At 37.1% G+C, this 24691-nt stretch overlaps 3 protein-coding genes across 4 annotated transcripts; 1 reads left to right on the top strand and 2 right to left on the bottom strand.

Moving 5' to 3' along the window:
* Positions 1-1164: 1164 nt before the first annotated feature.
* On the top strand, positions 1165-6806 carry LOC108669230. The gene is made up of 5 exons (XM_018156534.2): positions 1165-1385; positions 2111-2210; positions 2937-3137; positions 4104-4215; positions 5978-6806. The coding sequence occupies exons 1-5, from the start codon at positions 1277-1279 to the stop codon at positions 6350-6352; spliced, it is 897 nt and encodes a 298-aa protein (XP_018012023.1). The 5' UTR covers positions 1165-1276; the 3' UTR covers positions 6353-6806.
* Positions 6807-9994: 3188 nt separating this feature from the next.
* LOC108669234 (ribose-phosphate pyrophosphokinase 2) lies at positions 9995-17102 on the bottom strand. 2 transcript variants are annotated; one of them, XM_018156536.2, is made up of 8 exons: positions 16596-17102; positions 15492-15675; positions 14943-14948; positions 13326-13549; positions 12731-12904; positions 12389-12515; positions 11736-11862; positions 9995-11361 (listed from the first exon to the last, which is right to left on the bottom strand). In XM_018156536.2, exons 1-7 carry the CDS (start codon positions 16886-16888, stop codon positions 11737-11739), a joined length of 1134 nt encoding a protein of 377 aa, XP_018012025.1. In that variant the 5' UTR covers positions 16889-17102; the 3' UTR covers positions 9995-11361; position 11736. The 2 variants fall into 2 exon arrangements, with proteins under 2 accessions (XP_018012025.1, XP_018012026.1); XM_018156537.2 differs by lacking the exon at positions 14943-14948.
* Positions 17103-20483: 3381 nt separating this feature from the next.
* Positions 20484-24110, bottom strand: LOC108669231. The gene is made up of 3 exons (XM_018156535.2): positions 24091-24110; positions 21840-22513; positions 20484-21127 (listed from the first exon to the last, which is right to left on the bottom strand). Exons 2-3 carry the CDS (start codon positions 22486-22488, stop codon positions 20922-20924), a joined length of 855 nt encoding a protein of 284 aa, XP_018012024.1. The 5' UTR covers positions 22489-22513; positions 24091-24110; the 3' UTR covers positions 20484-20921.
* Between the last annotated feature and the right edge of the window lie 581 nt (positions 24111-24691).

Here is a 24691-nt window from a genome sequence, read left to right as displayed (position 1 = left end):
ATGCGAGAAAAGACTCTTCTCGCATGACTGAAAACTTTGAAAAGACTCAAGAGACTCGTTTTTTTTTTTTGTGAAGAAAACGTGTGGTGGTTGTTGATAATAAATGTTATTTCACTCACGGAGAAGAAGTTACATATTCCTGGCTAGAACAACCAATGTGCATGCATGCAGGCGTTGAAACTTGGAATTTCAGGTAATTATACATATTCTTCTTCAAAATGCATTTTTAAACCATTGTTCAGCAACACATCGTTTTGTAGATTAAATTAAATTGTGGAAATTTATCACCGTATTTATTACAGGAATACTATTCAATATCTTCAATCATTTAACTTTTTAGCATTCATCAATAATTTAGCATTTGACGGACAGGACAAAGAAAAATGAAACCCAAGGCGTTGCAACAAGGATTTAAGATCCCCCCTAATGAGGTGTCTGATAAACACTTGTAGATACGGAGCTTAATCAGTCGTATTGATTAAAACAGACCTTGCATGCACAACAACACTTCAGTAATAGAGTGCCCTGCGCACAGGTCGCCTGATCTTTGAAAAACTTGCATTGACTTTCTTCAAATTTTTTATATATGAAGTGTAGCGTTCATGTCTGTGAGAACTTTAAAGTTCTCACAGTCATGAAACCAAATGAGTGCATATTCAATTGCTGAATCCAGTAATACGTGAAATTACAAAATTACAAGTCCATAACTGCAGCCCATGCCCATCTTTAAAAAAAAAACTTTACACAACGGCTTGCGTAATATATTAGCGAACAGCAAAAATGACTCACGCGTCAAAAATATGCAATGATTGTAACCGATAGCCATCAGAAGTTCCAAGACATTTTCAATCATCAATACATAATTACTCAATCATCAATTACTCAACTAACAATGCAACTTTTTTGGCTACTTTAAGCTGTTACGTGAGGCGTTTACCACCGCAAAGGAATTCAAGACAGAAAAAGAAATTTCTATAAAGCATTTACGAATATGCTCAGTGACTATTTAAACATATTTGAATGACCGTGAATATTATTTGTTGATGAAGAAAAAATTGAATAAAATAAAACCAACCGTTGAAGACTATCTATATATTCATGGATAAAACGAATACTTCTAGTGAATGCGCATCAACTAGCAGTTGTGTCACATTGAGATTTCCACTAAAGACTTATCCAATATTTTTCCATTTCTTACAACTAACAATACAGAGAATTTCAATAGGCAACTATTGTAAATTTTTTTATTAGAACGCACGCAATTCATAAGATTAAGATGAGGAGATTTCTCATCGTGCTATTGGCATCACTGCTGACCCTGTCGTGCTGTGCCGCCACTCAGGCCGTGGTTGATGAAGAAGCTATCAAGGAGACCATAGACCGAGGTACTCATACTGTCATTATAATGTACTTAAGACTTGAATTAAAGTCGGTAATAAAATGGCAATTCAAAAATAATGTCATTACCAGAAAAGTTGTTTGTAACTTTCCAGGCAATTGTATTTTTTCAAATTCAAAGGAACTATATTTTTCACAATTGCGATGGCAATCAATGGTTCAAAAAGCATCTCTTTCATACAATCTAACTTACCCTCCACCATAAATATTTCATTTTGACTCTTCCTCTTCTTTTAAGAAGTTACGGTAAGACAGAAGTTACGGCCCAGAGGTTAAAGTTCAGAGTACCAGGATTGGCCCAGAGAGGCGCGGGTTCGATCCCAGCTCTGTGCGCCAGTTTCTGGAAATTCTGGTCAGAATCGGCAAGGAGGCCGGGCGGTTAAGCACAGAAGAATTGTAGCAGTGAGTTGCGAGTTTGAGACCGCAAAATGCTGTGAAAGTACTGAGATGTTAAGAATCGGCGACAGGCCTACGGCCTAATAAACGCTGAAACCGCTATATATATAATTGGCATTAATCCATTTGTATTTTATTCAACTGTACTGAATTCTAATACTTCATAAATAATTTCGATTTGACGTTCCATTCCCATTAATTTCAAAATATATTGTTCACTATTCCATCGTAATTTTAAGAAATACGTTAATTATTCTATTGATAAATTAATGTAGAGGTTCACGATGCTTCTAAACGTCAAAGTTTGATGTTGTAGGTGCGGCCAATAAGTTGGAGGTGCCCTTAAACCTGCCGGACCTTGGCTCCGTGGAGGAGCCGTGGCTGCCGTATCTGCCGCTGATCATCGGTACAGACACGTGAGCAAACTGACATGAACCTGTTATCGAGATATGCGTTAATGAGATTATTATTCATTATTTGATACGTTTAGCGTTAGTTTTTCTTTTTGTTATCGTCATTATTTATCATTGTTATATATTTTGTTATCTAAATCTCCAGAACGTTATTATTAGTCCATACGTGCAAATCAATCATATTTATCAAAAAATCTAATTCAGGCGGTTTAATGAGAAATTCAGCCTGGAATTTCAAGAAAATGGACAATCATATATGAAATGTATGAAGCATACGTTTTTTTTCTAAATGCATCGTATCTTTGTATTTCTTTACTCACTTTTAACATCGCCATGCAAGATTCGAATTTCAGCAACAATTTTTTTTTTTTTCAGTTTACCGACCTGTCAATATGACAGATACCATGCACCTAAAGCGTATAAAATAAATATATATGAATGTGCTTCAAACTAAAATTGATTGATATCCTTTTCATTCTGGTTCTGCATTGTTTTCATCTAATAACATACATAACTCGGTTGTTTGTTTTGAATATAATTAGTAAAAATTCCAGAAGAGTTTTCTATTAGCACATCAAGCAGCAATATTCCCTTCATTGCCATTCTGCAATTTATTTTTCCGCATTTCTTCAAATACAATGCATTTTGCTCTGCATGCTAGTCCATATATATCTGTTGTTCAATAAACATTATGTTTCCACCAATAATTCAGTTTCTTTATTTTCCCAGCATTTCTCTGGTACTCACTAGAATCAGCATCTTGGGGCTATCGGGCATTACCCTTGAACCTGTTACCCCCAACCGCCCCTTTCCTGACGGTGCTAGAACTTCTTTGTATTTCTCCACGCCCTCCATCACCCTGTACAGTGGCCAATACATTGGTGGGGGATCTATCGAAAAACTTCCCTTCGTGGGGGAGTCTACGGCCAAGTAAGCAAATAACAACATTTGATCCCTTAATTTTCAATGTACAAATTTACTGCAAGAAAGTTTGTCAACACATGTAGGAATGTCACATTTCTTTCATTTATAGGTTGATTTCATACCTTCATCTCAAACTCTATAGGTATTCATATTCACATATTATTGTTTATCTCATCAGTTGTTCCTATTACCAAGTTCACTAGATAATATTGGCCTGAACTCCACAGCATTAAATGTTATGCTTCGAGTTCCTCTTAGTCTTAGTTGCTGTCGTGCTTCGGAACCTAGAGTTTGGAAACGCCGTGTGGTCACCGAGACTTGAAAATGACAAAATTTTAGTGGAGAGTGTTCAAAGAATTGCAACAACAGATAATTCCAGGCTTGAAGAGCAAGTCCTATGAAAAATATTAAAGATTATGAAGCTTCAGAGCCTCTGTTATCGACGTCTGCGTGGTGACCTCATTAAAGTATACTAGTATACTCATGGTTTGTGTACAATGTCCCAGACGGATTACTAGAATTTGAAACAAGAACCAACACCATGAGCCACGGCTATAAACTAAAAAACTGCGCTGCAACTTCTCCACGCGACAACATTTCTTCTCGCTTCGAATTACCGACATGTGAAACAGCCTCCCTGATTACATCTTTGACACTCCGAGCATAAACGCGTTCAGGAAAAGAGTAGATAAAGCTATGGAAAAATATATGTTCAAACTTGAAATGCCTAGCACCATATCGAACCTGGTGTAGGTCTAGTAGCTTTTTCAAACTATCGTCAGTCTTGAAAAGATTCGGTCAAAGGACATGCTTTTAGATCTTCTGTGAATAAGTCACGAAAAGGACAAGAATCGGCGACAGGCCACATCAGGCCTACTCTTCAGCGCCGACATCACTGTGTTATGTTATGATATGTTAGTCTTGAGTTTCTCTGATTTGAGCATAGTTTACCTCATATTTTCTTTCCCACAGCATCACAATAAAAGGTTTCTCCGCAAACATCTCATTCGAATTCGACGGCATTTTGCCTTTCTGCCCCATAGCTAACACCACCTCCTACGCTCTCACCGGAGATGCATACTTCGTGAGTAACCCCTAAGACATTAGTAATAACAAAGATATCTTCATACGTTTAAGTGGTCAAAGAATTAAATACACTGAGCCTCACAATATTATAAAGCTTCTCATTTTGAATATCACACAAAGAATGATAAATATTCTAAGGTGGTTTTCCTTACACTGAACTTTGGCAACTTTTATATACGTATGCATGAGAATATATCAAATATTAATTAGGGTCAGCAATTGATAGCATTTCTTAATTTGAGCAGGTTTATGCTGTGCCTCACTTTATTACACAAGTTTTTTTCATTTATTGAACGAAAATAAATTTTTTATTGAATTCAACTTTTAAACTTTATCGAAAAAGTTTCTAATACAGACATAATTGTCAAGATTTTACTTCCTTCAGTAATTTTTAATAAAATTTCTACTTCATAACCCCGAACATTTCGCTGGCTCCACTCCATTTAATTTTACTCCACAGTTTTCCAGTGTAGGTACATCGAATTGAACAAAAAGTTTACTTCATCGAATGGCCTGCTGTAAATTCTAGAAATCCCTCAGTTATTCGCTGCATTAGACGGGTCATTATCTAGCGTGAAACCCATCTTCATCCGGTGTGTAATTTGTTACCTGCATTTTGAAGGACGATTGGGAATTTTATTTTTTAAGAATATAACATATGCTTTCACAGTTATCTTATCCTCATTTGTTGCACTCCTTGCTAAGACAAACGTGCCAATAACGATGCTGGTCCTTATCGTTTTCTTGCTTGAGGCTGAAACGATGAGGTCGGAAGACGGTGATAAAACACAACCTTTACTCTATGTGTTTATCCCTTCAGAAGTGGTGTGGAAATTTGTGTACATTCTTTAGCCAATTTCATCCTGTGATCTCATTTTCATATCAATTAGCCTGTTAATTCAATCAAAAATTTTTGCCCCAACTCAAAAAATTTATTCAAATTTGCAACGGCACAAATGTTGTTTGAAGTTGTATGAAACTTGTATGAAAATTTTGTTATTTCATATATGGAGCCTCATAATGAGTATTAATGAGTAACGAGTAGAGAAAATTAACTTAATGACTAAATTTTTAATATAAAGAGTAAAAATACGACCCCCTTGGAAATTTTATTTCTCAGTGTAGAACGACAGTGAAATATTTCACCCGTATCAACCATTCCATACAGGCAATTGAAAAATCTAGAACTTAATCGGGATTTATTTGCTAGAAAATACAAAGAAATAATGATGCGTTGTACCTCATAATACAAAGTTAAAATTTGATTTACAATTAACAACTTTACCGCTCGGGTGTAGGGGCAGTGTCTTAAACGAACGGAAATGGGATTAATATCTCATTTCCTTGATCGTGAAACGCTAGACGCCTAGTATACTCCCGAGTCTAAACAATGTGTTCTCGATGATTCTGTACATCGTCTATTCTACTGATTTGAATTATACACTATTTTTGGTCATTGTTCTCATCCTGACCATCCCATTTGACTTTCACGAGCTCGTTAATAAGCTACAATCACCACCAAATTATATTTTAGAGTATATTCACGCGGCAAAATATGGTAAATTCGTCTGAAGCCATGGTTCTGATATAATACTTTGCGTATTCTGTTCACCGTTTTTCCTCCACGTGCGAGAGTAGCGTGCTGGGAAATTCACTAGTAATACTTGTGTCGTGTCTAGTCGATTTACTGTTCCATGCCTTATTTGTGTAATAAATAAGATTCTAAAGTATTTTACTCACTACAAATCCGGCAATCGCAGGTGAACTTCGCGGGCCTGAACCCGGGCTTACCGGACTCGGGCTACTTCATCAACACTATGTTGAGCTCGTTTGGTGAAGATATCATGGAGTGGCTCAACATTGAGATCAACCCTGGAGGAGAGCTTCATGACATCGTTGACGGCCTGGTCGTGAAAATTATCGGAAGTATCGTGCCTGGCTGCCCTTCTGGTGCTGAGTATGACGAAGGCCAGGAAATCTCGCTTGATGACATCTCGCGGGAAATGGACTTGGGCGACCTGTTGCAAGTGCTCACGCAGGCTCTGAGCGACAGCGCTTCTTCGGAATTTGTCAACACTCTCACCGAAGCCAGCAGCAAACTGAGCCTAAACTTCCAAAAGTTTGGTATGGTTTGAAATTAGATTTCGCAACTTATTAGCTTAGGCTAGTCGAATTCCGGTATTCCACTTCTAATTACAATAGATTGATCTAATTACAATAGATCAACGCTAAGGTGATTTGACGGTGGTCGCACCCCCATGGCTCAGAATTTGCTAAGCTTTAGTAAAAAAGAATTAATAATTTTCTGTGAATCAATAATGAATCGTAAACTAGGTTTAGATTTAACAAGCTTACCGAATGAATGTATCAGTTTTATTGTAGTTATTAAGCTAAATTAAATAGGAACGTCGACTATTTAACATGGGACGGTGAATTTGATTAACATTGATGGTATTGATTTCTCTAGCAATGATTCTTACAACAATTGGGACCAACGCTTCCTGTTCTGCAACATTGATTGATTATAAATTAATTATCATTGTATTCCCTTTCAAATAAATTTTTCATTCGCCATGCACTATCTCATCCTTGCCTAGTCTGTAGTCATTCATATTCATTGGATTATCAACAGCTATTTTGTAGGCCATAGGACAACAGCCTTCAGGTTTCCTTTGTCCATGGAAACCTGAAAATTGGCCAATGGTTTATGACTATTTTGTTCGGAGTTATTTTGTCGTTTTACCAGCCATTAAACAGTGGCCGACAAAAAAATTCCCAATATGCCGGCAGCCACTCTAGAAGAAATAATTTTTGCATAGTAAATATGAAATTCATTACTGTAGATTCTGTCCACTGGCCTCTCGTTGTCAGGTTTATGAGGTCGTCAATGGGCAGTGGAACGTGGTTTTGGTCTTGCCTTTTTTCCAACTAAATATTCAAAAAAAGTCACTTAAAAACAACCAATTTTGAGTCCTGTGCTTTGGAAACTTGAATTAATTGCGTAAATAAATACGCTGAGCGAAGGTTGAGTATTCATTCAGGCAAGTGGGCTTCAATTATTCTATATGGTTTTCAGATATTCATTTTCCATCGTTCGTAAATATTCATATTGGAAATATTCATTCATAAAATATTCAGATATTCATCATTCATCATCCATCATTTCCATTCCATCATCATTTCCACACATAATGTATAGGCAGACACGCTCAAAGTTCCTAAATAAGAGGTTCACCAAGAAAAGGAATGTAAAAACAAAGAAATGCGAGTTTACATTTTATCGTAAAAAAATACTGACGAGCGAAAAATTACATCAATCCGCCAATGGTGGCGAGGAAAGGCAGAAGTGCGCATCTAACAATTTCTGGTGATAAGTAAATCTGTTCATACTAACCAACTAACGGCTAACTATTGAAAATCTTTTAACACAATCCCAAAAAAAAACGGAGAAAGAAACTCGCTAGTGAGAGAATACGAGTCACAAAAGAAAGCTTTATGAAGACCACCGCGTGCATTGCAGCGAGCACACGTTGAATGATACGGTGAATGAGGCTCGGTTCTCAGATGCTAACTCAAGTTATAAGGCGACTTATAACTTATTATTAACAATTAGCGACGACGTGGTGCAGGGCAACTGCATGAATATACCAAGCAATGCCCATAAGAAAATTTTTGCAGTAAAATATTGACTGTAAAGACGCTGATGAAAACAGAGTAAAAGCACGCTTACGACGCGAACAGCAATTTTCTAAAGGATACACAGCAAAAATTTATGCTTGTTCGAAGGAAATCTGACCACCAAAGAAATCTATCGGCCAAGTCAACAAATAGGAAATTTTGGGAGAAGAAATTGAGACGTCAGTTATAGTGTCTTAACAAGGGCAGCCTCAGATCCCACCAACTCGCACAGCTTAATCACTTCAACTTGAAACTTTCATTAATTTTTGAAGAGTCATACAAGTGGTTCTTAACATTTCGAAACATTTTTCCCAAGTAAGCCAAGTGGTTTTTCCAGGTAAATATTCAAAGAACTCTACTCGGATCACCGACAGGACATCGTTCCTTCTTCAAATCAAGTAATAAATCTAAATTGAACACGACCTTAATCTTACAGAATCCTTCACACGTACGAGAGAGAGTACCCACTTATAGAAATTACGGGTATGTATGAAGTACAACAATGTCCCCCCGCTGCCCGCAGCCTCGCCAGGATAAGCTGACCAAATGCACAGCCAACATAGCAGATGTTTTGATAATGAGAACAATTAAACAGCCAAATGATACAAGAAAATGCACCTTAATTCGGCTGTGCAATTTGTCAGCGTATTCCACAGCATCAACAGAGAGGAGCGAACAGCCTGCATCCGCTTGAAGTCTTCACAAAAACGGAAATTGAAATAACAGGAAATCATGATAGAACTCACATCATAATACCTCAGTCGGAAATCATTACTCCTCAATACAAATATTATCATACTGTTTACAAGGTTTTAACACCGGTATACACTTGTGATCAGTATCCACTATACAGGTTGCAGTTTCAGCATATACGTTATTTAATTATCATACCGTGGCCGACCTACTAGATATTCACTAATTTCCAAACGTTTGCTAATATATTCATATTTCAAGCTTTACAGGCACGTAATAAAACTTCAACATCATTCTTGAGGAATTGGGCGTTCAATGCACCACAGCGGTCATAATAATATAGTGTGTGTATAGTAGTAGTAGTAGAATGGTTTGTTGGCGCTTCAGCTATCAAGCTATTTCGCACCGGAGGTCAAAAGATAACATCGCCACCGAGGCAGAAGATCTAAATTATTTGAAGTCTCAAGTTAATCATCACCCACAATGGGCGGAAGGCCGCAGATGTCCAGCCCGCTGAAGCTGGCGCGAAAGAAGCAGCGTTAGCATCTCAAAGAGACGAAGTGACAAGGAGGGACAGGTGAAAAGCAACAGAAACGAAGACATCCGAACATGAGGTCGCTTACACGGGACGTCGGCCGCCCGCACGAGAGAGACAGAGAAGGGAAATGTAAGGAATCCTACCTACATAATAACTTAACCCCACAACTGAGACCTGCAGTCGGACACCGCGAGCTCAGCGGTGGGTCGCTCAGGAACAATCCCCCTAGGAGCGCAAAATCCCATAGGACTTCTGACGAGCTCAGACAGACGTCAAAAGTCCCCCCTGAGGGGTATCTAGCATAAATTTAACTACGTTCCAATACCAGCAATTTCGGCCGGCGAAACTCATCCAGTACAGAAACAAAAAAATCCCGCTTAAACGAATGAAATCAAGGACTAATTCAATTTTTGAAGGAATATTTTTTCCAAGAATTTTTAAATTAGCTGAATTAAACAACAAAATGTCTCCCAAAAGTAGGCGGTTGTATTTCTGGTCAATTGATAAAACTCGTGATCAAATCGACAATTAAGCAGTGCAAAGGACGGATTTTTCAATTCAATAACAACTATAACCACATGATATAAACTGACTTATGAATTAATTTACTTCAGTGCCGCCCCGCCATCAGCATTAAAACGTTCTCATGATGACGTGAACTTACTTCTTTCAGCCTTGCAGGGCTTTAAACAATTCTCGTCTTTCACGGCAAGTGCCAAGAATTGGTCACAGACATGTTTTATCGTCTAGAACATCATGAATTATCTTCTGCAATAAAGTACATTTAGCCGGAATGGCTGTGATCCAGCAAAGCCACCGTGAGTGACTGCTCCCAGCACTTTTAAATATATTAAAATTGTGACGGCCATCACATACAGTATAACAAATGAAGTCAAACAACCGACAGGTCGCATAAACATTGATGCGTCTCACGTGGAAAATCTTTCACCTAGCTACATAAGAAGTAAAATGGAATTGGTGTCTGATCTTACAAAAATCTTATGAAAATAAAGTACGTGACACCTAATCAGACCAAGTAAATTATTGCTTCGGACTGATCTCTTAACCAGCTCCCTTAAATCAAGTTAGACCGGGACAGATCTTATCCAGCTCTTCATAACCAATTATGCTGTACGATTGTTCTCCTATCATACTGGGCAAGATTTAGTGCGAGACACAAAATAAATCTAACAACCTGCTGTACAAAATCATAGAGAGTTTCTAAATTATACAGCCTGACGCTATCTGAGAGGAACGTCAAAAGACACAATAATTCCCAAAAATGCCGAGTGAATTGTATTTGATCTGTATGCGGTCCACAGCATAACAAGTATAATGCATTCTACCATACAAACTATGCCAGCACATACAACCAAGCAATAAAAACAACATCCCTTTATGCACCAGCAACAATCACTGAAAATTCCAAAAGAGAACATTACATATAAGCGCCTTTTCAGCGTTACAGGAATTACAAATACAATCTTACTCCTACAACACCAGTACCATTTAACGCTCCATCACTAACATCTCTATTCAGTCCAGACTCCGTGGAGAAGTGACACCCTCTCCATGTTATTGTCCGTATCAGCATCTGGACTCAACATCATCGGAACATTGCGGCGGCATTTCAAAAGCGTACTAGTTTACATCGCTCGTCATAGGACCCTGCCAATACTATATCATCAGCGCACTGATCTATGAAACAATAATGCATATAAGCTTATGTCATTCAATGCCGTGAAAACTGAAAAGTCTCACAGAATGCTCTTTTCAGAATCAATGTTGTTACAGTATAATTGAACGCAACCCAAAAATTGTCCTGCGTCTGATACGATAACCTTGATTCGTAAGAATGAAGTCTCAATCTCACGTCATTACCGATTGCTGAACAAGGCAAGCCAGTGATTGTCTTTCACTCTTCCAATTTTAGCGAATCATTCAACTGTTTTCATTATGTTATAAAAGGAAATTCTATTCATACATAGAGCAAATGGGTTTCCAAATATAATACGGAAATAGGGACAGTCGATTAAGTTCAGTAATACCAAATGAAACCTATTAGAGGTAAATGAGAAATATTCCCGTTTAATGGCAATGTTTCGTCCAGCTTCCCCTACTGAGAACGATAAAATTCTTAAAACAAACTATAAGATCTTAGGGAAGGCTCAGAATATTTCTCGAGTGTGGCGCATGCCTCGCGTTGCCGCTTGAAGAAAACTCCGTGCTTCAGACCTGCAAAAATTGTCAAATGTAATACACTTTTCCGAAGCTTGCCATGTGCGAGACTAGCTTTGAGAGAGAGAAACTGCACTATAAGTGCACAGAGCAGCAGCACAATTCACACTATAAGGACACGGGGCAGCAGCACAATTCACACTATAAGGACACAGGGCAGCAGCACAACTCACACTATAAGGGCACAGAGCAGCAGCACAACTCACACTATAAGTGCACAGAGCAGCAGCACAACTCACACTATAAGGGCACAGAGCAGCAGCACAACTCACACTATAAGGGCACAGAGCAGCAGCACAACTCACACTATAAGGGCACAGAGCAGCAGCACAACTCACACTATAAGGGCACAGAGCAGCAGCACAACTCACACTATAAGGGCACAGAATTGAATAGGAAGGAGACGCTCTCTCCATTGTGTGTTCGTCTGATGGCCTCGGCCAGGATGTTGGAGATGTCGATGAGCTGGATCTTGCCGGACTCTTTCATGTGTTCGTCCTGTTACATACAAGAAATTAGTGGCTGCCGAGGCTGAGGGTGGCGGAATACTGAGGCGACGCTCTAGCATGGCCTGGGACTGCTACGTCCGAAAAAACTACTAGGTATATGGCACTAAGGTTATGAGTTGATCTGGTCACGCTTCATATATCTGGTCAGATTCTGAACAACATGAATTGAAGTATTAGAAGCTGGGATATGATGCAAGTGTACAAAGTTTTAGGTAAATTTAAAACATATTTTACTGTTCGAATCTAAAACAATTCATTCATATAATGTTGCAGGAATTCTATTAAAACAGTGTCAGGTAGGTACAGTGGAAGGATATCTTGAGAAAGTTATCAATCAATGACACATTGAAAGCTGCAATAATTTCATTAAATTGCAGATACAACAATGAAACATCGTCGTGGCCACCACATGAGGCAAAATGAATCTTAATGGTCGCTGGGAACGAAGTTTTGTGAGAGGAGGGCGGGTAGGGGGAAGTGCGTGGGAAAGGCGGGTACAGTGAAGGGGGCAATACCTGCGGGATGGTGTTGGTGACAACGACGGCATCGAAGCAGGCGTTGTTTATACGGGACACGGCGGGTCCCGAGAAGATGCCGTGCGTCAAGATGGCGTACACCTTCATCGCACCTGCTGCCAGCAGCCTGACCAAGTTTCAATTAACAATAAGATAACCAGCACCTGATTAGTACAAATTCAATGATATATTCACAATTGAAATATTGAACACCTAACATCTACAAATAATCTTAAGTATATTTGGATATATTTTAAAAGCAAACCAAAATTTAGCATTTCAGAGTACTATTTCACTAAATTCCTCAAGCTCAAAGAAACTATCAAAGTATCAAAAACTTGCTTGTCAGCAGCATGGCAGATGGTGCCGCATGTGTCGGCCATGTCGTCCACCAATATGGCAATCTTGTCCTTCACGTCGCCCACCAGCACCATGGAGGCCACCTCATTAACTTTCTTGCGCTCCTTGTGGATGAGTGCAAACTCTACATTCAGGCGGTCGGCTATGGAGGTCACTCTGAAAAAAAAAAAGAAATCTCAGACCAGATATTTAGCAAATGAATAACCAAAACAACCTCAATCGGCTCAGGAATTGAAATGTGGGACTAGAATATGATTTCTTTTCAAATTAAAGTGCGATGTTACGACAGGCTAATATTTGAAGTTTAATGAATCATGATATGATGCACTAGAGAGACAGATACCGGTACATGACTTTGGCCATTAAACATGATGTACAATATCAATTTGAATAAACTTTATTATAATGCAACAAATTGGTACACAGAATAAGTAAGGGTTCAAATTTCCTCATTCAGCAAAATAAAACAGATTTGCCAATTAATAAATAAAATTGGAAAAAAAATCAACAGGCACTTTTCTTACAATTATAAAATTCATATTCAGACCACAGAGAATAAATTAGAAAAAAAAGAGACCTTTTAGCACCACCAGCATCAGGCGAGACAATGATGCTGTTTTTCCAGTCAGAGATGTTCTCCTTGATCCATTTGAGAACAGCAGGCTCAGCGTAGAGGTTGTCCACAGGAATGTCAAAGAAGCCCTGGATTTGTGAAGCATGCAAATCCATGGTGATGATGTGGTCAGCGCCCGCCACGGAGAGCATGTTGGCTACAAGCTTTGCGGAGATCGGCGCTCGAGACTGATGGATGCATAGAAAATAAACCCCTACTTAGGACCCCAATACCCATCCACACTTTGTAGCTGACACCGTACACAAATAGTTAATGGCTGACATATAGATGGATTGGAAAACCCAGCCGAAATTAATTTAAGTTATTCCTTGCCCATCAAATATATTACTGAAACCAGGGACTCCCTTGTTTGAGAAAACATTTGCTCACAAAAACAACATACTAATTAGAAAACTTGATCAATGCTAGTGTTATTCAGTATGACTCCAGATGAGAATAATCTAGATAGCTAGATGTAAGCCACCTCTAGAAACCAATATATAGTCTAAGAAAAAGTGTGTACATGGTGAGAATTAAAATGATTTGAAGAGAGTGAAATATCAACATTGTGCAATACAAATATTGATCATGATCAAGAAGAGACCAGAAAGACAAATGATATGAATAATTGAAGCAAAGAATGCTAAGCCTAACTAAGTTAGCTTCACAGAAAAACATTTCAATGCTCAAACATTAAAACACACCAGCACAAAATGGTTCATATATATGCCAGTAATATATACCAATATAAGTACATATTTATTTATAAAGCCTGTCAACCAAACTGTCCAAATTGCTTCCTGCAAGTCAACTTATAACTTGGGTATACAAATATAAACATGAGTAGGCTTAGAATTATATCATGAACTTTCATGGCAATAGAAGAGCTAGATCAGGATTAAACATTTTTCACCACATTGCTGTGATACATGCCTAAAAATTAACGAGATTCTCACAGAAAAGTCATTTAAAATTTTATGTAAAATCTTTGCAAGAGAAATTAAGAATTAGAAACAGTGACTGGTGTACAGGGCATAGTTTCTGAAGAGATGGGGAGTTTAAACTTAATCCCGTTCTCAGGGTGAGAGAAAAAATAGTTGAGATGCTGGACTATCTCAAGATATTAAAAGTTTAGTTCCATATAATAGCACCAAAGTCCAAAGATATAAAATTTGGGTTAACTTTGTATACCTAGCTGTTCATTTACAGAGTCATCAGGCTTTTCCCCATTCTGATCTCTATAAAGAAAAGATGGTGATTTATTGTTACCTTTTTGAAGAAACCTTGAATGGACATCTCACATTAAATGATGCTACCTATCTCTGATATGCATTTTAAGGATGTGCATTTTATTGATGAATACAAATTTCTGGAGCAAACAACTGGGTATTGATAATACAATCATAATATTTACTGGCTTCAAAAAAAGTATATATCACTTATTAGTGCACTACATTGAGACTTGGTGGTCATGGAAGGTCCTATGAAAGTATGGTGCAAATAGTGTGATGAGCCCCACTCTTGAACGTGATACAGCAAAAACTCACCAAATCCTTAGCTATCTATGATACAGTCACTCACCGCGACCTAGAACGACAAGCAAGCATTGTGGACAACCAGTTAAGAAAAAATTAGAGCTAAGATTAGCATATCACCATGAAAATAAAATGAAAATTTATCACAAAACATAAAAGCTAGAAATATTAGTAAAAAAAATCTCTAACAGAAATAAAGATGTGCTTTCATGCAATTATGATATGAAATTATCAAGAAATTGTGAACAAAAAGAAGTGCAAAATCAGGACAACTGGTAAAACCATAATATTACTATGAAATCCAAAATTTTTTGATGAAATGTGCAGGTCAGGTTACAACTAAACTCCAAAGACTGCCATTGGATTAAGCAACATTAGTACATAGGACAAAAATATCTAAGCAATTACAAATATATTAACAACTTATCAGACTACATTCACTTCAAAACACAACTAAACATCAAGCAAAATCAATATAACAATAGCAAAGTTCAACTTGAGAACATCAGATTAGTTTGAAATTTAAACAAAATCATCCTAATTCTGTCTATTTGTTAAACACAATGTGCTTACAATTATTTATTAACATATTTACCTTGTCTTTCTTGTCCTGACGAGCATATGGAAAACATGGAATGACTGCAGTAACTCGAGCAGCAGATGCAATCTTGCAGGCATTGATCATAATGAGCATCTCCATGAGATTGTCATTGATCTCTCCACAGCCAGATTGTACAATGTATACATCTTCACCACGCACACTCTCTCCAATCTCAACACTGGAAAAAGGAATGGCAATTATAAAACATTCTTGTAGCATGTGATACAATTTTGTGAATGAATAATTTACTTAATTTACTTGACAACCAAATTAAATAGATGCTTTTTTGATTAAGCTTTTGTTAGGAATCAGGAATTTAGCATCATTAGAAATTTTAATGCAATTGTTAGCCATTTACTGTTCAAGGGTTGACAACTGGCATATTCTATGTGAGCAAGTTACTTACCTATATTAAAGTATCTATTATCTAATTAACAATAACAATAGCAAAACCTTCACCATCTTTCCAGTTTATTATTAATTGTGACAATTAAAATTTTTAAAATGAAAATTAAAGTTTCATTTACTTAATTACATCAAATATTTATGACCTTTATGGATCTACAACTTAGGACAAGTGCAATCTATCTTCCCTGTCCTGGCTGTCCTGCCTGTCCAAAATTTACATGTCCAGACTCACTTAATAGTTAATACTATTATATAGCATGCCATTTCCTTACTGACAAGTGACAAATGTTCAAAGCTATGGGTTATATAAAATCACACCTTTTACTTTTAGAGTTTTACTAAATCAACTATCCATATTCTTAGAAATTCTTCTTTGGCAATCTCCATCCTAATCCTATTTGTACGCAGAATAGTTTTTAAGACAATTTTGCTGCATGTACCAGATTGGACAATTTATAAATCTATTAATAATAAAAGTGAATTATTGTATGTCAATTAACTGGTTTGACAAGTAATTTTTGGTCATTCATAATCAGTTAGTACATCTAATTAGGTATCTAAACTGGACAAATAATAATAATAATAATAAACAACTTCCTATCTGATCAAAAGCAATTAAAATCTATGGAATATTTTATTTACAAAATATTTGAAACAAAGACTCGACTCAGCACCGCCTTACGGTCTCACCTGGTTTCTAAGTTGGAAAACTTCTTGGCGACCACTTTGCCAAGATCAATGCCCAGTCTGTCCACAATTCTCTGTGCCAGATCTTTGTGAGAAGATCCTGAAAATATTTTTATGTTCGGCATTCTGCTTAATATTTTCGTTTGAGGAGAAACGTTAAGGAGGCCGTTGAACTTCTTTGTTCTTGGCGGAATTATACGTTTCTTTCTTACGTCTTTGCCCAAGCAGAGGCAAGTCGATCCCACTTGAAGATCAGCTGAGTTGTTACTGGAGTCGCAACGCGGCTGGAGCACCATCGTAGTATGCTGTTCCGCCCGTCTCTGTTGACTTTGGTCACAACGTAAACCGAAAAATGAATCAATAAGGTATAAAATGATTGTGCTCACTTTTCCTCACTACAGTCTTGCATTTATGTTTTTACAGTTGAATGTCATCCCCTTTCAAAGCATTCTTCTAAGAAGCGATGTTTTAGCGTTGAGAGACCCTTCTTATCTGCGCCCAAGCCAAGTACTAACCTTCATTTATAGAAGGATTGCGATTGCTTCAGGCAGTCTAAGAAAAAATAGAAAAAATGTGTAAATAGGCATTAAACCATTAAACAAGTCAGGATTTCTGGTTCCATCACTAAATGAACCCAGGTAACCCATCATGATAACGCTTAAATTATAAGCATATGCCAAAATGAAACTGAGCCCTCTTCTGTCAAAAAATATAAATATCGTTAGTGCAAAAACCTTTTATGAGCAATGAAAATTGCGCATATGATTTAAATACCTTGATTTCGCATAAGCTGCTTTGGGCATTCAGTTTATTTTCAATAAAATCAAATAAATCAGTCCCATTCAGTCGTTCGCAAACAGTCCGTTCAAAAATAGATGGTCCTAAGTGTACGCAAATTCAACCTTATCAAGACAAGTATAACTTAATTGAGGACATAAAACTTCTTTTGGTTTCATTTTTCTTCAATACATTAGAATTTAATATTTGTTTAGTTTGTTCTTTTTTCATTGGATATGCATGATCTTCTCAGGTAGGTGAAGGAAGATTGCTCCTTAGGCCTAAGCTAGACAAATGGACACTGGAGCCTCCTCAAGGACAGATCTATATCAAGTCTGTTACCATGCGTTGACTGAGATATTTCCATTCTTATTAATCGATTCAAACCATCTGAAAACTCAGTACATTTGATGTCTTCTATTGCACATATGAAATAAATCTAATTCGTGCGTCTTTACTTACCACTGTTTCTTCTATTAATGCATTTTTTATGACATTCATGATAATGCAACTTGCAAATTTTTCGGTAACGGAATTTTTAAATCAAATTTAAAACGGTGTTTCTGAAGAATTTCTTAATGTGGTACAAACTAAACTTTGTTATCAAGGAACTTATTTTTTTATTCTGCATCATTTTCGTGGTCACGGACCACAGTGATATAGGTAAACGAAAACTTTAATCTGTCGGCATCTGCGATAGGCAGCCATTGAAATTTGCCAATGCATTGTTACTTTACTATTTAAAGAAATTTCCATTCCATTTTATATCTTCAGGATCATATGCATTAGAAGATAATAATGTGTGACATTTTATTTTGCACCCGTTTATTTCAGCTCGAATAAATATTGCGACACTGAATCCAATTTTTACGCATGTGCTCTGTATTCCCTGTAACCGATCCATGTTTTTTTTCAAATGTTCGACAAAAAGTCCTACTAAAGCCGTTGTTGTGAAGGCCTTCTTTCTACCTGCGCTGCTCAGAGCGTGCCGGCGTCAAGCCGCTGCTGGCTGAGCGATGCACCTGGCTGAGAAGACGCGCGCATGCCTCCAGCTTAGAAGTGGGACAAAAAAAACTTAGTTGCGCATTAATTTATCTGTACGGTAGACGCAAGTATGGATGAATTATGTTGTTAAACTTGAGACAACGAAATATTAGTTGGAACATTTTGCGAACCATGTAGAGATTTCAGACTTTCAGTATGCATGCATTTGGTGGATATGCTTTATCGGTAATATTATGCTTGAATGCAATTGCGATCAATTATTTAAAATAATGATTCAGTACTTAGAGTTGATTATTTGAAAAACAATTCTCGACTACATTATAATTCAATCATGAAGAACTTTGGTACATCGGCATCCTCAAAATGGCCGAGCGATTACTGAATCGAAGAAGATTTTCTTATTTAATTTAAATTTTTTAGAAAATGAAACATAGATTATTCTTTTCAGTGTCAGCTCTCAGGCATTACTCAAATTTTCTGAATCAATCGACGGCATTCAAGGTGAATCAGTTGTCCAGAACAATCTTGCCTCTGGCAGTAGTGATGGCAACCATCACCTGTACCCTACAAACTTCGTAAGGCCAACCAAAGAAGCCAAATAGTTTTATTTAATATATTTATTGAATAAATGTACAGCTTTTGAAATTGAGAACATACGATGCCATCCAATGAAAACAATATTTGTCCAACATATATATTATTCATATGAACCTCTACCATGAATATCTATTCAATTCTCCAGCAATATTTCGACGTTTATTTTTTCCTACGAGATCTCATCCATTACCTAAACACATGCTCAATTTTCTGTGCATTGCGATCAGAAACAGAAAATTTTATTCGTCTTAGCGTTTGTGGGTAAACTGTGTATTTTTTTATTTGTGATTTATTATGCAATCTGAATGAGCAGGGTAAATGCGCATCAATAAATGTATGTGTATTTATATGTAACGAACGCAAAATATAGAACAAGGTTATTTTACAGTGATATCTTCTCCACTGATCTGGCATGAATATTTGGAAAATTTTATTAACCGTTGTGGCGAGTTACTCACGCCACAACTGAACTGATTGGGGTTCAAAATTTAATGTACAGATAATTATTATCGAGAGAAGTAAACTCACAGCATTTACATATTTGTGATAGATACATTATCTTTAACTTGGCGGTCAGTGATGGTAGAGACATGCCCACACTTGTCAGTAATTTTAGGGTTAAACGAGGTCTGGTAATGTCATTGACGTGAGGCACTGATTAGTTTTCAGACAGGAAGATATCGCTTGGAATGTTAATTTATCTGTTGAGTAATGAATAAAAGTACCTCCTCAAAACCATGACTTTCTTCAAAAAAAATATTTATATTATATATATTTTCGACGGTTCCTATTTTTACTCCGATTTTTTTGCTACTATTGAAATTCAAAGTTGAAATTCTTCCCTGCACAGCGCCGCAATTGGCACGCAATTCACAGCAATTCTTATCTATTTCAGTCTTTTTCCGATGCGCAATTAATTAGATAATTTCAGTTCAGCCAATTAGCTCAATTTATGAGGAGATGGATCCTCACTTTCCTGCAACCCAGCAATGGATACCTTTGCCTCAACCAGCCCTCTCTGCCGGGAACACATGTAGCTTGGTTGCAGTAGGACCTCCAGCAACCTTAATTCTCCAAATCCGGATTTGATGATAGTGTAATTTCAACTGGGAACTGGTTTTTGCACAACGAAATTCCTACTTCTCCCTCGTCTGTCACTTCAACCACTTGTTTCGTCGCGGTCTCTGCGCTCCCCTCTTTCCATAAATACAATAAGTGACGATCAAACTTGCTTAGTTGCGAAAGTATTAGAAAATTCCAAACATATTAATCCTTTTTATCAGGTTAAACAGAATGCAATCAAATTTTAGAGTCCGACGATTAATTGATATGGCTTGACCATAATTTTATCATATCTTCGATACATAATTTTATCTAATCGGTTTATACGAGATATCGTTGAACCTCAAATAAAGCATCGTCGCCGCGCAGTGAGAAGAAATGGATTCGAAAAATAATATGCTTTACGGTGTTAATTATTAATTCAAGAAAATTTTCACAAAAAGAAAAACAAAGAGGATTTCTCTAAATATTGGATCAAGTTATCTTACATGCACAAGTTTATTTAATTAAACGCACATAAGTCTAAGTCGCATTAGAACCAACACCAAATAAAGAATACTCGAAAAAAAAAATTTTTCTATAATCGAAAATTCAATTGCTGCTAATACTATTTAAGAAGTTCGAAACCTCAAATCCATAGAAATTTATTTTATCGTGCATTTAATCTAGGAAATTTTGAATGTTCACTGACAATTGTTTTGTTCAAAGTAAAACTCAGAGAAAACTTTCACTATTACATTAGTTATTAATCCCGAAGAAGTGCTGCCCTTCATCCTCAATGGACGTTTACTGAAAACCTACCAGTTCTTGATCGCCTTCACACCTAACCTAACCTAAAATATTTCCACTGTTAAATCAAGAACAATCTTTAATGAAATCTATTAAAAATTATACGGCTGTCATTCCGTTCTTCTGAAGAAAAGCCTCAATGCCGCCAAGTTTCTCGATTTCCTTCAGGAAGGTTACGGTCTCGGCGTAGAGCAGCGGGTGCTTCTCCTCTACCACGTGGCGGAAAATGTTGGCCGTCTCTTCAGTCTGCTCTGAACATGTGCCCGGGCTGCACTTGCCGTACAGCAACACGTTCATGCCTTCAGCTGGACATGAGAAAACACAAGTAATAATTTCAATAGTGCAGTCATGTTCACTGACAAAGATACTTGCATGAAAATTCAGTCCACAAACTCGACATGAAGCAAGTGGGATCAAGTTATAGGAAACATTTTCAGTACAGGAATTTCCTCACAATATACATCGAAATGAATGAATGCACTAAAATTACAATACATCTTTCGTGTAATGATTGAATGCACTGATTAATATAACAATACATCTTTTGTGTAATGATTGAATGCATTAATATATCAAAACATCTTTCGTGCAATGATTGAATGCAATAATATACGTGTAATGCATGTCAGAAGCTGTCGTTTCAGATGATAAACGAAGAGGCGTAGTTAAAGTAGTGGACATTTTAATGTGTTTATAAAGCAGCAAAGTTTTTCTATTTTCTTAATTTTATTATATCGTTACTTGGTAAGGCCCTGTACATTGTACAAGTAATACAAGTTTTACAACAGATTCGAACTGAAGTAATTCACTCCATAGCCATGAGCGTTTGATACCTTCGCAGAGGACTTGAAGGAGCATAAAAAATAATTAGTCAATATTTCACTCAATGGACGTGCCGGAACCTCTTAAAAACTAATGGAAACTTAAAAAAAATGCAAATTTCAATAAGTCACATATATACGAAACATGATTGACCACGTACCAGCAAGCAATATAAAATTAAACTAAAAGTTTTACCTTCCAATAGCGTCCGGAAAGTTCGGGGCAGATTACATGGCAGCCTTAGTATGCACTTGATCGACTCCTTGACGTTGTCTTCGCTTTCCAGCATTGTCCGGATTAATAAGTCTGTGAAATAATTCCATTGGCGGAAAGACCCTCGTGTTGAAGGCAACTTGGTCTCCGCATCAGAAACTGAATCATAGACGTCAGGTTCAACATTGTCTTGGTAATAGGCAAGCGTAGAAAGAAGACCGTGAGGTTCTTCTACCTCGACGATCCTTTCTTCGCGCACCAAACTCGGGTACGAGTGTTCAGGAAGAAGTGACCCGCCACCACCACCAGCACTAGTTCCTTCTTCCAGCAGAGAGCTAGAATCACCTGCCTCGCTGAGAGCGGATTCAATGTCGGCAACTGCTTTAGATGCGGCATCACTACCATCCCATGAAGGCTCATATCGAATAGTATCTTTACTTGTGCCGGTCGCTTCAAGAGCGTCGAATGAAACCTTGACATCATCGGACTCAACAGATGGTAGGTTCATCGCAACATTCGTAGACGATAACGACGGAGAGTTGTGAGGAACAGTCCGGATTGGACGAGCTAAAGATAAAAATGAAGTTGTGCATAGTTGCACGGCGAGAATAGAGATAATTAACTTTTCCATTGTTTTTATATCTTTACTTAGAGATCTGAGGTGCAAAAAAAATCACAATTAAAATCACAGAATCAAGTTGACCTTAGGTTACTTATAAATGTCGAGGTTACAATTAAATAATATTAATTTATTAGGTGTCTATGTATAATATTAATCTATTGTATAATAATATTACTATTGTATAATATTAATCTTTTGGAGCGATTATAAAGTGCTATATTTTAGTGGATTAATTGCATGCTTTAAATATTTGGACGAGATTTGTTGTATTGATTCGCGACAGCGACCAATAGCAGCCCAGCAAATCGCTTATGGGGCGTGGGGCATCAAACAGGCTGCTAGCACCATCAATTCGAGCTCTTTAATTAAATTATATTACAGAATAAGAAAATGAACTCAATTAAATATAATATATATTCAAATATATATTTATGCTCAGATTTGACACAGGCAAAACTCAAATTACTTTTCATATTTGAGTTGACATTGGAAAAGAATTCAAACACAATGCAGTATACGACATGAAAGCTTCAAGTATATTGTATAGTATCGAAGAAGCACGGTACTGTAATACTAAAAGAAAATTCAATTATCAATTTAACTTTCTAGCCGAACCTCTGGCCAATCTCTATAGTAATGTTATCTTCGCCGTGTATCAAAACGCACTGACCAACAACTATCCCTTCGAGAGCATCCTATACTAACTCCAGAAAGTAACCTTGACAATAAAACGTTGAACTTTCCTAATCCGGTTTACTTGCGATATCCCGTCAAATTCCGGAGCGATTAGCTTCACATCTCTAATGAAACAAATTGAGTAGCAAGAAATCCGGGAGAAGATTGGTGTACATTTTAGCTACAGCAATTTTCCTAGGCTGAATAGTTATAATGGATGTTCATCACAAATCTAAATTTCTATCCATCATGATCATATCATCATAGCAGTATCCATCATGAATACTGCATTGGTAGCCTTACGCGATTTAGGCTGATGACGAAAGCGTGACGTAAGGTGGTGAAGATGGCTGAAGCTGCAAGTTGCTAACTATGGAACATCACTAATTTGTGCAATGACAAGCTCGATATTTAGGCCCATTTGTTCTCGACTGACTTACGAATAATAAATACGTATTTTAATTTGGCTATAAAATGGCATGGCTGTTGCTATGTTGACTGTAGCGCATGCATGTGTACGACAATACCCGGCCGTCAGAACTCTTGCAATGATTTCCATACATTTTTAAAGTTATCAACAAACTTTCATTAAAAAACCACCACGCTGTTGCTAAACATACACTCTATTGAGCCAGCTTAGTACGGATCAATATGTAACTAATATAATATACGAAAAATTGTCAGTTCCCACAATGAGTCAAGAGATTGCACTAACGAAAACATTTCTCTACCATCCAAGCACAATAATGTCCAGTCACTTAGATGAATTTCAAGAAAAATGATTCAAACCTATAAATTTTCCCCACGTACCCCCAAGCCTAAATTCAAGGATTGTCAGTTTACGATATAAAATTTCACTATTTTTGTCTAACCTTTAACTGTCACGTTTGTATTATTTTATTCCATACATGAAAAGATTCATTGGTCGCCACTCACCAAACCGTACGCAATTCACTGCGCCATTGCGTTTCCGGCCAATATTTCCAATAGGGCGCAGAGAACCCTCAACAATCACTTGTTGAAAAAAGTAACCGACGGTGCTCGGATTGATGCGAATATTACGGATCAAGTTGCTGAAACTATTTAGAAATTTATTTCAATTTGGTAAGCACGCAATAATGCCTTCAACAATGCTTCATTTTCTCTATCTTGGGAGCCTACAACGACGGTGGATGCCGACTAGATTCTGTTTCTTCAGCGGCATACGCCACGGCTTCGACGTTTAAACTCATTTCTTCAAGATTACAGTATAAATTGAATTTTTAAACTCTTACACGAAACTGGTATGCTGTTTTGAAACTTATACGTGAATTATCGGTAAATTATTAGTTGCTGATTGTTGACCGTTACATATTTTAAAATGTTATGAAGGACGGAGAAATTTCAATTGTGTTTTCTCGTCATCAGGGAGAGTTTACGAGTAGGTACTTCATGTTATCTGAATGAAATATACATGTAACCCCGAAAATTTATTTTCTATTAGTCTCATTTCACCATTCATCAATACTTGGAAATAGCCATTTTAAACTTGAAAACA

Source organism: Hyalella azteca, unplaced genomic scaffold, assembly GCF_000764305.2.
Source record: "Hyalella azteca isolate HAZT.00-mixed unplaced genomic scaffold, Hazt_2.0.2 contig5430, whole genome shotgun sequence".
NCBI lineage: Eukaryota > Metazoa > Arthropoda > Malacostraca > Amphipoda > Hyalellidae > Hyalella > Hyalella azteca.
Note: the sequence above shows the minus strand (reverse complement) of the source record. Positions and strands in the feature narration are given on the sequence as shown.

Bases quoted from the DNA above. Each gene is read 5' to 3' on its own strand.
- LOC108669230 (XM_018156534.2), top strand. From the start codon at position 1,277: ATGAGGAGATTTCTCATCGTGCTATTGGCATCACTGCTGACCCTGTCG. The intron at 2,211-2,936 runs GTGAGCAAACTG...TTATTTTCCCAG, and splicing joins CTGATCATCGGTACAGACAC to CATTTCTCTGGTACTCACTA. The intron at 3,138-4,103 runs GTAAGCAAATAA...TCTTTCCCACAG, and splicing joins GTGGGGGAGTCTACGGCCAA to CATCACAATAAAAGGTTTCT.
- LOC108669234 (XM_018156536.2), bottom strand. From the start codon at position 16,888: ATGGTGCTCCAGCCGCGTTGCGACTCCAGTAACAACTCAGCTGATCTT. The intron at 12,905-13,325 runs GTCTCTTTTTTT...TTTTTTTTTCAG, and splicing joins GATGCTGGTGGTGCTAAAAG to AGTGACCTCCATAGCCGACC. The intron at 12,516-12,730 runs GCAAGTTTTTGA...AAACTTGGTCAG, and splicing joins ATCTGCCATGCTGCTGACAA to GCTGCTGGCAGCAGGTGCGA.
- LOC108669231 (XM_018156535.2), bottom strand. From the start codon at position 22,488: ATGGAAAAGTTAATTATCTCTATTCTCGCCGTGCAACTATGCACAACT. The intron at 21,128-21,839 runs GTAAAACTTTTA...TCTCATGTCCAG, and splicing joins TTTCCGGACGCTATTGGAAG to CTGAAGGCATGAACGTGTTG.